The 14793-nt window shown below is 32.0% G+C and overlaps 1 protein-coding gene across 1 annotated transcript in view; it reads left to right on the top strand.

Annotated features, from left to right (window-relative positions):
- The first annotated feature begins 9692 nt into the window (after positions 1-9692).
- Dscam2 (Down syndrome cell adhesion molecule 2) overlaps positions 9693-14793 on the top strand; it is a 108561-nt gene continuing 103460 nt past the window's right edge. Inside the window, exon 1 of the mRNA XM_065354065.1 lies at positions 9693-9894. Coding sequence (XP_065210137.1) covers positions 9852-9894 — 43 coding nt within the window. The 5' untranslated portion in view covers positions 9693-9851. The remainder of the gene's footprint in view (positions 9895-14793) is intronic.

A 14793-nucleotide genomic window follows, 5' to 3' on the forward strand; every position in this document is an offset into this window, starting at 1 on the left:
CTATTTTAGGTAGTGTTTTGCTTGGGTATGGTGGTTTTCTCATATGAACCCCTAGAGACTGAAATCATAATCGTTCATTTTTGGATAAAATTGTGTTTCAAAAATTGTTTCTTGGCAAATATTTCGCATTAAATTACGTCAAAATATTGAAAGATAGCATTCCTAAAACTGGAAGACTATTTTGGAACGGAGTGGTGTCATTTTTTTGGTCACAATTGTCAATTTTATAAAATCAAGAAAAATAGCCAAAAACTTATGAAATTTCAATTTTTTGACGTTGTCAATAATGGAATAGTGATCCAAAAATTGGCACCACTGCATTCCAAAATATTTCCCCAGTTTCAGGAATTATACCTTCCAATATTTTTGCCAACGTTGGGAAAAATTTTCAAAACACGATTTTATTCAAAAATAAGCGATTCGCAAATTTTCAACCGCTCGGTGGAACCCTAAAACGTTACCCTAAAGGCAACTCCGTGTATTTCCATTGTAAATACACGCGTTTCACTGATAAGACTTTTAGCGTGTCTGGAACATTTTCTGGTGTTCAGGAAAGTCTCTACTACGTAAATTTGGTCAAAATCAAAATTTCCATCATGGATCCTATTTTTGTAGAAATTAGGTACCTAGTATGGTAGAAGTACGTGAACTAATTTTCTAAAACTCATTGTAATAGATTCCTTGGTATACCTATTTTCCGATTTATATTTGAGTTGGGTAATTTTTCTTACACCGTGATATTAATTTTAATTTTTTGTACTGGCATTTTTATTTAAAAGAAGGTACGTAGATAGAAATAATTGAAAATGATACACTTAATCGAATATTACCTATTCGAAATCTGAATTTATTTTTGTATATACGACATTTTTTTCAAAGGAACAATTTTTTAACTCTCACACAAAAAAAATATTTCAGCGATATCGACAGCATTTAACATGGTGGAAAAATTCTTAGCTGACATATTTCAATTCGCGAATTCACACTAAGTGGCTGACATCTGGCGGATTTTTGCGTAAATGCTGAAAAGGGGGAACTGTGCAAAATTGTGATAAGACATTTTTATATTGTGGAATATTTTTCAACTCAAATTTGCAACTGAATGATTCGGATTTGAGTAATTGAAAAAGTTCATGACACCAGAACTCATTTGCAAACGTATTTTAAACAAAAATGAGAAAATTGTATATCAGCAAAAGAGTCGTTTGATGTCTTTGAGTAAAGAAAAAAAATTGTTGGCCACTAAATTATTAATTTTTGCGTTGTGAATTGTAATCTGATTGGTCAATAGTCTCCAGTTCCCCCTTTTCAGACAATAACAACAGCGATCCAAACGAGCGTCTCGAGAGCAAATATGTGCAACCAATCAGTAGCGAGTTAGTTTTTATCTGTTGTCTCTTTTTCGTCCGTTGTTTACGTTTTGGACTTGTATTTTATTTCGTGATGGTATATTCGTATATTTCTATATTTTTCTTTAAGAAAAATATATTTTCCAACGTCGTTTTTTCGTCATACAGGTGTATAAATCATCACATTACGTATAACAAATGAATCAATGTAACATAACTTTACCAAATGTTAAACAATTATTAAAGCTGTATTTCTATTTACTAGTATCAAAATTCAAAACGTGTTGTTCGAATTCTCAAAAAAGATGATCGTTATGTGCATGTGCTTGTGACGATATGGCTAATACACCTTGTGTCATTTCGAATTCTCAATAAAGATGATCGTTAAGTGTTTGTGTATCATCTTCAATGAGAATTCGAAATACTTACTTTTACGTTTTGAATTTTGATACTATAGTTGAGTATGTACAGCTTTAATTTAACGTTTTCGTTTACGATTTAGTAAAGTTAGTATGTTGCATTGATTCATTTGTTACTTGTAATGTGATGATTTATACACGTGTATGACGAAAAAACGACGTTGGAACACAGAAATATATGAATATACCATCACGAAATAAAATACAAGTACAAAACGTAAACAACGGATGAAAAAGAGACAACAGATAAAAACTAACTCGCTTCTGATTGGTTGCACATATTTGCTCTCGAGACGCTCGTGATCCAAGCGATTCGTGAATTCGCGAATAAAAGAGAAAGTTCGGTGCATGAAGTTCCTACTCTTTGATGAAAATCACGATAAAAGAATTTCTAAAGCGCTGAATTAAAATTAAAAGAGAAAAGGACGCTTCGTTCGTACAAAATTCATAATTTTTTTTACGGTGATGCATTCCGTCTGAGTTGAGCCTACAAACGCTTTGAACCGATATTTGAAACAATACCCGCGTTTCCGTGCCATTCGATTGATACTTTAAAGCGTACTACATTTCTATATAATATCGATATTTGCGGTGCAAAATGTTGAAGAAATGACGCTAGAAAAGTGACAAAAATGAAAATTCCGAGACAATACAAAATATAAAATCGTGCTCCGGGGAAAACAACCGACGAACTAAGAGTGCTAAAACGTATAAACGACTGTTTTTACATATAACGTGTCTACTCGTACAATTTTACATGCGGCGGCTATTTTCCAACATTTACTACATTTATACAACCTACCTTTGCGCTGTAATTCCTAGTGCATTGTGCTACGAGCAGTGTTTTTGGTACTGAATTCTGTCGTTTTTCCTCATTAGAAAGTTCATTTATCGCTGTTATTATGTCTTCTATTTGAAATGTTGAAAGCTCTGTGTGTGTTTGTAACGCAACTCTAGTTGTAAATTTTCGCCAATTCTACCGCAATATGGAATTACTACCTCAGTGTAGTAGACTTTTCAACTTGCTGATGTGAAAAAGACTCGCGGATAAAAGCAAAGTTTTTCGAGGAAGTGAGCTTTATGTCGCGAGTATATACGAGTACGTATGTGTACTTTGAATGTGACAGAGATTCGGTCTTAAAAGAACAATATTCTGAGGTGTACAAGAATACTTTATTTCAATATTTAAAACAAAAAAGCTTTGAGAGATAAGGTACCGAGGTGTAGGTACCTACCTACCTACTGAGTGTAGAATGCTGAAGAATTCTTTTGAATTTTTATTTAAATATGTATTGTTTGAAAAACATCGATAGAAATTAACGTAAAATTTGTCAGTTTATCTGTATCAAATCAACGATTTTTTGGTTAATTGTTTCTTTTTTTATGAATTTCACCTCTTTAAAAAGATTGACTTTGTCTAATAAAATAGTCATTGTAAAACTGGTACCGTCAAAAATAGGGAATATGTAAATATTTTGATATCTTTTTAGTTGAAATTTTAAATAATTTTCTCTCGTAGTAAATAAATTGGCACAATTCAGCCAAGAATTATGTACTTTGCAAGCCTTCTTAGTTTCTTCATTTCAGAAACATTTCAAGTTAAAACTACAATATAATACATATAAAGACGTCTGATGTGGATGAAACGCATTACAAAATATATCCTTAATAGATATTAAATACCTACATTGTCTAGGTACAATTTTACCATATAGGTGCCTACAAAAAATATACGTATGGTAAATAAAGTTCATTTAACAACTACCAAAATTTACCCCGAGGAAAAAAAGATCATGGACGGTTAATGAATATAAAATGTTGTATATTTACTCATACCTACTTCAAACTACTTCGAGGCTGTGAAAAAAGAGCAAAGGAAAGACTTTTTTTCATCATTTAAGCGTGAATATTATACTGAAAGGTGTGTAATGCAAAATCTACAAAAAAAATTCCTCGCCATCATAAACCTACCTACATCGAAATTGTTATCTCAGCTGAGAAAAAAAAAATCGAAAAATTCTTCTCTATAATAGGAAGACGAGCGATATAATGAGAGTATTCTCGATGTAATAACATCTCTGCTCGGTGTGCAGCCGTCTCCTTGGTATTTCTTCGATACCTTACCAACACTGTAACGAACTAATGGTCTAGAAAACATTTTTTTTTTTCACGAAGGATGAATTTGTTCAGTTGTCGGATATGCATGTAGAAATAATTTTAGCCTTAATATGTATTCTGTATCCGGTCGGCGTCGGATGTCTAGCACTATAAGCCGTTTTATTCTGAATAATAAATGATAAATTCGATTCGATATCTTCTTTTTTTTATATTTTTTTTGATTTCGAAGCATAAATAAAATTTTCCCTTTTTTTCCGAAGTATCGGGGCGTTATCGTATATCCTATGTTACAGTTTTCTACTTTCTTTAACTTCATTTCAAGGGATACAAGCATTTATTTCTTGTAGTAGATACATATATGACATACGTCTCGATAGCTACGTTAGAATAGTTTTTTTTTTCGTATGATTAAATTTTCGGTCAGTTGATTGGAGCGAGGGAACAAAAATTACATTGTTAATAATAATAATAATTTTTCATTTTTACTATAATCAAAATGTGTTTTGTAGAAAATTTAACCAAAAAAAAATTTAAAAAAAAACAGTAACATTCCCCTTCCTATGCTAAATACTTACCTTCTATGCATTGTAAAGTGAATGTCTATTTTTTTTGTTCATTTGACGTTGACATAAGCACTTTATATTATTTACTCGTATTTTATTTCTCTTCTGAAAGTGTCATTCTCATTCTTCTTTTTTCGATCATCTCAATCGAAAAACGAGAGTCGGTGTGTATAGTTTTAGATATGAAATTTAATGAATGGGTTCTCAAATAATTTGCTATTATTGTACTGCACGAGCCAAACCAGGATGTGTGGGCTTGAATTACACTCTCTTGAACACAGGATGTTGTAGAAAGAATGAAATCAGACGAAAAGCACGTGAATGCTTTTTGCAAATGGGGTAGAACGCAGAATGCGTTTTTAGTGGGTAATATGCATTTTTGTGTCACCGAATTAAATTAGTTGATCAAGTTTTTTTTCAATGTGTATTTTGACGTAAAGTTGTTTTGTTTTTACAGTAGCCTACAGTACCTACTTACTCCGTTGTTTGTTTTTTTTTTTTAGTGAAATATCCGTTAAAATTGAGTTTGAGGACAAAGGTAGCTAAGTACATACATAAAGATTCAATTGCTTACTAACGAGAAAACCTCTCGGTCACTGTATGGTCGGTTTTAATAATTTTTTTTTATCACAGAATGGAGATGGAGATCCATAAATGAGCTTAAAAAAATTTCGACCAAAAATAGAATTAAGGGTTCTACGGAGTTCTAAAGTTTAGAAAATAGGTGGTGTAGAAATGAATGAATTTGATAAAAAAGTGAAATGGCCAGTTATGATCGCGAAATACGAGTACACAATTCTTGTACTCACCTTCAAAAGCCCAACTTCATTTAAAAAAAAGTCCCAAAATCTGAAAATGTGCGATATTAGCATAAACATTCTACACATTTGAACCTAAAAAATTCTAACGTAGGGGAGGGGGGATTTTTTTAAATGTAGGGATCCGAATATGGCACATACCACCCTATACTATGTATAAGTCTCCCTTGTTTCTCAAGAGGAGGGAATGAGACCTTTCCAAAAATCAGGTTTTCGAGTTTTTCTTTGAAAATATGGTTTCAAGAAGAAAATAGTCTTGAAAATTCAGTTTGGTGAATTTGAGTGCACGAGATGAGTCGATAATTGCGAAAAATTAACCAATGCAGGTACTTATCTACGTAATTCAATTTTTTATCGTTTGTTTCCAATTTTTGAGTAGGTACATACTTGGCGAAAATTTTGTTTGTAATTTTATAAGTTGAAATTTTCTTTCTCTAAATTTAGTATGTTAATTGGAAAAAAAATTCGTGTGAGGAAATATTGCTGGTTTCTTGAATTGCCTGCTCTCTTGGTAAAAAAAAATAAGTTTTCACTTCTTAAATATATCGTCAATTTGTCCCTTAAATTCTAAACATAGGCAACACCTTTGCCTATACAACAGTTTTATTCTGAGAAGTATTGCTATCCACTTACTGGATCATTATGCTCTATCCTTTTTGGAGGATAGATGAAGAAAGCTACTAACAGTATCAGAATTTTTAAAAATCGATTAACACTCCTTATTCTGCGTCTTTCTACAACTGAACAAACTGAAAATATTGCATTGCTATTCTTACGAGTAGTTCCTATACTTTCTAAGCAATTACGTGTATCTTAAACTCTATTACAGAACAAAAAAAAATGCAGCAAAAAAGTATCTTTTGCAAATGTTTAGAATTGTGCAATAAAATACCGTATAAACTAGAAACGATGCACATTTCAGTCTCAACGTAATTTTTTTTTACTTGGTGCTGGTTATTGTTTTACACTGATAGGTACCCTACCTACTTATTCTTCATGTTCTAGGAATTTACATTCCGGTATTCCATGCTTATTGGGGAAAATTGTTTCTTATTCTTATTCGTTGATCGTTTTGAAATAATTCTAATTGAATGAAAAACAGCAAGTATCGTATGGTGAAGCCTAAATGGCTGAACTTGTCCTCGTTTCTCTTTAAAAATTTATCTGGTGGGTATTTTTTTTTCTCGATCACATATGCATATAAAAAATAAGTAGATACTTAACTGTCTCTCACGACAGCATGTGAAAAATTTTTTCTAGCTATAATAATTCTGTATCGAATACTCACCTACTTCTTTAACATTCATTTGTGACCTATGATCGTCGTATCAGCTTCGTATAAAAGGTACCTATGTACGTACTCGTATAAATTTTTACCGCGTTGTTTTATTCCAGCTCAATGATTCTGTTGTGTAAAAAGGAATAAAAAGTAATATTTCGCAAAACGATCAGTACAAAATGGCAGTTGTAGATCGAATTTTACATTAAATATTGTACACAGACACACATATGTTCCCATGGGTTCAATTTTGAAAGAAATGATAGAAACTTTGGAAAAGCTAAAATAAATGGGAAAATGATTGCGTTTCTCGCGTAATGTTACGTTTACATTATTCCCGCATCGTCGATTTGAAATAAAAAAATAGCGAAAAACAAGTGCATTTTGTACTTTTGATGTGTTATAGAAAGCGTGAAACATTGATGGTGAATTTTTTCAACTCTACGCGATTTGTTAATAAGGATACCTATTTGCTGAAATAGGCAGTTCAATCGTAGTTTCGAATTTTAAACAGAAAAAAAATAGACCCTTCCGATGTTGTGAAAAGTTTCCTCATATTTTCTTTTTTTTTGTAAATAAGTTTTTGGAAATCGACGTAGGCATGAAAAAATTGGGATTTGTTAAGTACTTTTGTTCACATTAAATTTTCCAATTATTTAACCGAGTTTATTTTATCTTCATCAATCTCCTTATACTTACCTATACTAGTTGAATACGATAATCTTTTGGTTAAATTTAACAAGTAGGTGAGTATATTTATCTGCTGGAGGTTATTTCATTTTAACCAAGCGATGAATTTGTAAACGTGTTATTTCGTATCTATCCTTTCAGACCATCACATTTATTTAAGTTTATTCGCGACGAACGTCGCGTCGCTCATTTATATGTTTCGCTGCTAAAATGCAACCACTTAACTTTTCGATTGTTTTAAAACAACTCTCAGGCTGAAAATCTCAATTTGTAAAGCGGAACCGAGCTCGCATCTAGGAAATGTTCTTCAACGAGTATAAAACTTTAGATATTTCGAGCGTACATATTTTTTTGTACGCAAATGAAGCAAGCTTCAAGCTGTACCGGGCTTTCTGCAATATGGGGTACGAATTTTTAAGTGCTGGGTAAAAACAGCGTTGGTTTGAACAAACTGCATTTAATTGTTACGATGTGTGGAAACTTCAAATTTTACATACCCATACCTTTTGCAGTTTAAAAGAAATGTTGCATTAGTGACTTGGGAATTGAGCAATATTTGGTAAAAATGTGTTTTGGATTGAAGATCTAGGTATCCCTATTGCCCAAGGTCCTCAAATAGGTACTAGGATTTTTCCTTTCTTAAATACAAAATTAAAGACTTGAATTCAGGCATGTATATCCGTGAGAATAGAAAAGAACTAAGTCCAATTTTTTCAAGTTTTCAGGAAACTCAAAAAAACTGCAGATTTATTCAAAAACCAACAGTTTCGGGAAAAAACGCTTTTGATTGTTGAAACAGGACCCCAAAACACAACTTTTAGCGCAATCGCGAAAAAAAGGCAGATTAAAAAAAATGTACCTGGGTAATTCTCAAAAAAAGGCAAATTTTGGTATGCAAAATTTTGAAAAACAAAATCACTTTTTGGAAAAATTTCAAAAAGTGAAAGTTTATGGTAAAACCTGTGAGAAACATGCCGTGTACACAAATTTTACTCTTTTTTGAGAATTGCTCTTCTAACTTATGCTCCTTTCTATTCTCAATCACCAAAAATTTCTCTTATTTTCGCTCGAACTCGATTAGAACTTATTCTTGCAATCTATCATCACATCACTTTGCCGGTTATCCCGATTGAAAATACCAGAACAAGTCGCAGAAACTATAAGGATATGTATTTTGTAAATCAGTTTTTCAAGTTAAAATTTTTTTTGTTTGAAAATCGTCTATTTTTAGTACGAAAATACGTTTAAACGCCCAAAAATGATACCTGTACTTTGAGAAGTTTGTTTTTAATTTTAATTTTTTTTTTGGAGGGTATTTATAATTACAAGATTATTACACCCGGTAGTACATATGAGGATTTTAGATTTGGTTTGTGAGGTTGGTGTTCTTTATTAGGGTGATGAATTTTTGTATTTCGGATGGTTCGTCAGGTACCATGTTTAATATTTTTTCGCAATGCAACAAATTTTTCAAAAAAAATCTAATTTCAATTTTAAACAAAAATCTTTTTTACCTTCAACACACTATTGCGATGTTGCCAAACACCACCTTATTGTGTAACAACATTAAAAGTAGATCCGGTGTATTTAAGCTATAGTCAAGATCGCCTCATAGACTCAGAGATATGTGCAATAAATCTGCTAAAAAGAAAGGTTTCACTTTAGTGCTTCTATGAGTTTTGATAATTCTTTTCCAAAATGTCAGGATGTATTTTTTTTTTTTTTTTGTCGGAAATTGGAAGGGTAGAATCATCCACAAATGTGGTCAATAGTAGTACAGTAAAGGATCCTGGTTATGATTATAGATTTTGTATTGGTCGGTGGAAGAGGTAGCGAAAAGGGGCATTTGAGTGTAAATTCCATAATGAATTTCGTCAAACTATGGGTGACATTGCCAATGTATTTCCCTAAAAATGATTTTATCACAATCATTCGTACTGACTGATCTGCTTTAAATAACATCATTATTATATCTATAAATAATTGCGGTAAGTACATACATTGATAAGTACCTAATTAAATACGCATAATAAATAAAGAGGAAAACCCCAAATACGCATTCTAGCACCCAGCCCAGATAACATTACTGAGATAGGTACTCAATTCGGCGGAATATTTTTACAGATTGTTTACCATAATAATAAAGTGTTTTCAGAAGTACATTATGAAAGTTACGATACCGGTATCGAGACGTATTCTTATAATATTAAGACATTCGAAGCACGACTTTCGCAATCGAATTGGCCACGCTTTTAAATTCCGCCGAAGTTACTGTAATAGAATAATAGATATGAAGGGTTGCACGCTGATATTTTCGAAGGGGGCCGAAATCGTAGTCGAATTGGAGGTGCACGAGGGACACTCCAGCAAGTTGTTAGATAGTATCGCATAGGCTAACGCATGCTCCTTTTCAACTCCAGAGCGTTTTTATACACGTCTCATCGTAACATCTCCAGTATTAGGCTTCATTTTCGGTTGAAGCCGTTGAACGGTGCCGTCGCGTGGCATGAGTGTCAAAGGTCGCGCGTTGTTAATTTTGTCGTTTGTCGTTCCGTGAACCACATTTTTTTTTATTTTATTTTATTTTTTTTATAAATATACATTCATCTTGCAGCATGATGTACAGACTTTTTCTTCCTATTTTTGTTTTAACTATAGGTGAGTTTTGTTTCTTTTTTTTCCTCATAAATGTGCTAAACTGAACCGGCATAACGTGTTGTAGCATGCTCGCTGTGTATTTTAGTCCGCACTCGGTATATTTACCTACCGGCTTAGATGAACGTTATTTCCCATTTTATACTTCAAGAATTTGAAACATTTTAAATACCTAGCTAAAATTTTTCAAATGCATTTTCTCTACAAACGAGAAAATTCCATTATTATTTTCGATCAAATGTTTTCAATTAGGTATTTATATTGAATTCGCGTACAATGAAATATTCAAATTTTCTATTTGAATTATACGATGCATTAATTAATAGAATGGAGGTCAAATTGGAAATTTAGCTATTCGGACTCAACGTCTTCATCAATGGAGTATGTTACAAATATCGCGAACAAGTTCAGTTTTATAAAATTATCATTTGAATAAGAAACAATACCGCATGAAGGACTAGAGGAACTAAAATTTGCAAATAATGATATTTTAAAGAAATTAAAAAAAATTGCAGCAGCATAGTCTATTCAGTGTGAGGTGAATAAGTGGAAGGGAGAAGAGGGGGTTATCAATTATGGAACTGGTCAACATTTTGACATACCCTAGCACCCGGGTAGCTGTTTTTCTGTTATAGACCATTTAGTGCATCTAAAATTGTTTGAGCAAAGAAAACCGATGGTTTGAAGTAATTCGACTGAAATTTTGAGTGAATTCTCATTGTTATGTTTTTCAATTTTTTTTTTCAGAGCTGACTTCTTTTTCTGGAAGGAGGTAGCCATTTACATACATGGAAGTCCTTGCGCAAATAGGTACCTATTAAGGTTCTGAAACGTAGGATTATTTTTACCTGGTACCTACCTACACCAAAATTTCTGCCCAGGTTTGATTGTGTGAGGGAATACTTTTTTGCTGTAGAAAACAATTTTTCTGCATTTTAACTGGGAAGGAACTATACGTAGATCTCGTTTTTTTGAATGAGTCAGAACCTGATAAAGTGTCTTTTTTGTGATTCGAAATCAGTAATTTGTTCGTTTTTCCTTTGGGAAATTTTCTTTTCTGCATCCTCAAATATTTTATACTTGTTTGAAGTTTTTTTCTCAGATTTTCAGTTCTTCAGAGAGAAAACTTATGAAAATATGCGTCAATTTTCTCAATATCAGTAGAATGTTCATTGTTCACCATAACCGTCTGAAACAGTGTCATTGGCCCCTGTCTAGCAAAGTGTTTCAACTTTTATTCTTTTTGAGAATTTTTTTTTGCATAAGTGAAAAACAGATTTCAATGAGTCATTCTATTTCGTATGGAATAATTATTGGAAAATTTTCATTCTCTCTACATGCCTACTTTGTAGTACTAGAGTAGCTATTTCAAAGTACATACTACTATGCACCTAATTACCTAATCATATAAAATTGGATTGGCGATATTTCTCATTATGTAACAAAGTACGTACATTTTTATTATGGATACATAATTATGACTTAAGTAATTAAGTATGTGTATCTCTAAAGCTAGGCAATATTTTCTAAAACGGTAATTTTTGACCTCGCCATTTTCTTTTTAAACAAAATTCTTTTTGTAAAATTAAAAACAAAAGAAATTGTTTTTCTAAAAATTGGCAGAAAATGAATTATTTTTAATTCCTCTTCTCTCTTTTATTGAAATATTATAAATACTGCTAAATACTCAAATTCATAAAAAAATAAAATATGAAATAATTTGTTTCATTCAAGTTCCCTTTAGTAGTCCCTAATATGCATAGAGAACTCATCCCTCAAACTTCTTAGCTCGTCAGTAAACATAGAATTATGCCAAAACTAATGCAACCTAATATGACAAATGGCAATTTTATCACACTTTGTGGTAAAATAAGTTTTAAAATGTGGTTTTGAATTTAAAATGTTTTTTGTGGTATTCGTACAAGACTAATGTTGGTTAAAAAATACCTGTACTTTTTATAAATTGAGAACATTTTGACTTTTTCGACATTCTAGTTTCAGAATTGCAATTTTTTAATTTTTTGGATTTTGGCGAATTGACAATTTCAAAAAATTGTTGAGCTCATTTTTATCACCTTATGTTACATGACAAAAGGGTAGGTAGGTAAGTATTAAGATGCGTTGCAAAAAAATCCAAAAATGTTGATCAAATTCAAAGAAGACTTTCATTTTGAGTTAAAAGTTACTCAGTAAAAGTTTCAGCTCTGGAGGTGCTTCTGGAAGAGAGATATAGACTCTCAAACAGGAGACATTATTTTCGAAAAAATAGGGGTTTTCCGCCCCAGCCCCTGCCTCACCTGATTCAGGAAAAATTGTTCGGTTTCTAAAGATACAACGTATAGGCCAATGGGTCATTGTTGTCAAAATAGAAGACCAAAAGCGGTTGAAAATTCGCAAATCGCTAATTTTTGGGCAAATTCGTGTTTAATAAATATTTTCCATCATAGATGTCTGAAACTAGGAGAATACGAGTATTTTGGAAAACAAATATGCCAATTTATTAATCATTAGATATTGCAATTTCAAAAAACTCAAACAAAAATTGATGAATTTTTGGCCATTTTTCTTCATATTAGATATTATTTTGGAATTGGCAAAGTTACTGCGAACCCTACCAAGTAAGAGCACTTAATCTGTAAGTACTAGGTACGTATTGATTTGACTAAAAACTATTTCGAATGTGCTGAAAGAAAACCAACCATCTTTCAAAAGAAGTTAGATAAATGTTGTGGCTAACTTTCCGTGACATTTTGCGTGGTGAAAAATGTATTTTAATTTTGGCGTATTATTTTTTGCTCGTGATTATTTCCTGTTGATATAAATTAATTGAGAAGTCTCGACAAATTGGAACCCATTAGGAGAAGCTGAGAAAGTTATTTACAACTTTCATTTATCCAAAAATACCCGAAGGAAAGCCTACAGTTTGGCAATATTTTATAAAATTACAATAAAATATTAGGTAGTTCCTTTTTTGTCAAAACGTTTAGGTAGTTTCATATTTGTAAAATATCGAAGTAGGTACGAGTATTTTTAGGCCATTGAATCAAATTTCTTTACAAAAATCTGCTTCAAACCCCTCTATTTTGAAAATTGTATAAAAATTTCTTTAAAAAACATGCCTCGAAAATAATATCCTGAGAGTATAGGTACATTTTTATAGCGAAACATACGAGCATTAAATTTTTTATACAAATACCATCTTGCCACTTTTCCTTCCGCTTTCCCCAGCTGTGGATATAATTTCTCTTCTTCTCGCGAAAATATACGTCAAAGAGTGTTATTCGATATTATCAGAATCGATTGATTGAATTTTCGACCCTTACTAAAGCGCTATCTTTCGGTATTCTGATTTTTTTGTTGCTAAAAACCAGAAAGTGTTAATTGAAACCTTTCTATTCTTTCGTAGTGGTACACGTTCGACTGGAATGAGATAAAATCTGTACCTATCGGAGTAATTTTATACCATTTCTGTGTTTTTCGCTCATGCATTAAAATTTTTTGTTCTCGATTTGGTTTGAAATTCACGATGTGTTTTGGGATTTTAAGTTTTATACAGAGCGATAGAGTGAGATAGAACATGATTATAGGTACCTCTATCTAGCTAATAATGCTACCTACGTGTACGTGTTTTTTTGACACTGCGCTTTTGGCTTTGAACTTATCCCGTAGTGGTATAGCTTTTGAGCTGAAAACAACGTGTATAAGCGATATAATTAACGTTTGATGAATTAACTCTGTTAAACACAATAAGCAAAGAGCTGCACAATCGAATTCAAAGCAATGTATAATTATGCCATAATATACCTAAACCTACGAGAGCGTAGTATATACACTACACACATAGAATAGGTAGGTACGTAGCTCGCTGGTAATACGAGTACCTAGCTTTATACATATACGTACAAATGTAGGTAGCGTGTTAATAATTCACTGACCAAATTAAACTAAAGGGTAGGTAAAGATTCTCTTGGGAGATGTTTTTGGTTAAACGTAATTTTTTCCATGTTCGATAAATTCTCAACGACGCGGTTAAAATATTCCCAACGTAATTTCGTCAAAATTCATTAACTTTTAAAGAATCGAGATAAGAAAATTGCACTATTTACATAATACAGTTTAATCAATAGGTCTTTTTTTTGTCGTTTAAATACACCAGCAAGTTTTAAAAAAGGAGATTATAACGATTAGTCATTTTATTTTCGTCACGAAGTTTTTCTTTTTTATGATACAATATGCGTAGAGCTTCTCCAGAAAAGTAATTACTGAACTAATCCATCCGCGGAAAAAGTTGTAAAGGTCGCATAATAAATTAAGAAAAAAATACGATTTTTATTACACTTTAACGTCTTTTAGAGTTTCTTTTTTTTCCCTCTCGTCTTCGATGCAAGGAAAACTTCGATAGTAGATTCGCTATTGCGAAAATTTGATTTAAATTACGCCCATGTTATTAAAGGAAATGAACTTCCTTGAAGAATTTGTTATCCGATCTCGTTGACCGCTTACAACTTTTTTCACTAAAGCTTCTTCGTTTTTCTTCCTGTACTATCTTACATCTTTTTCTGACCGTCGTGTCGTATATAGAGAATTTACTTACTTACTTTGTATCGAATGCAGAATTTTTTCACACATTGATGTAAAAACTTTGTTATTCGATTGTGTTTTTTGCTGTTGTTGTTATTGTTATCATTTTTTTTCCAAGACTGCAAACTTTTTCTTTAGTACGTAATATTTTTTCTGCACAGCAGGTGTGCTTATTCGAAACATTAGAGTTATCAAAGTATGGAGAAAATTCTATTTTTGAGGTAGGTATTTTGGATTTTTAAAAACATGCCAACCCTTCTTACTCGTGTAGGTATTTATCAAAAGGAATAATTTTTCCATAATAGACTCCTATACCTACTC

This window comes from Planococcus citri, chromosome 3 (genome assembly GCF_950023065.1).
Source record: "Planococcus citri chromosome 3, ihPlaCitr1.1, whole genome shotgun sequence".
NCBI lineage: Eukaryota > Metazoa > Arthropoda > Insecta > Hemiptera > Pseudococcidae > Planococcus > Planococcus citri.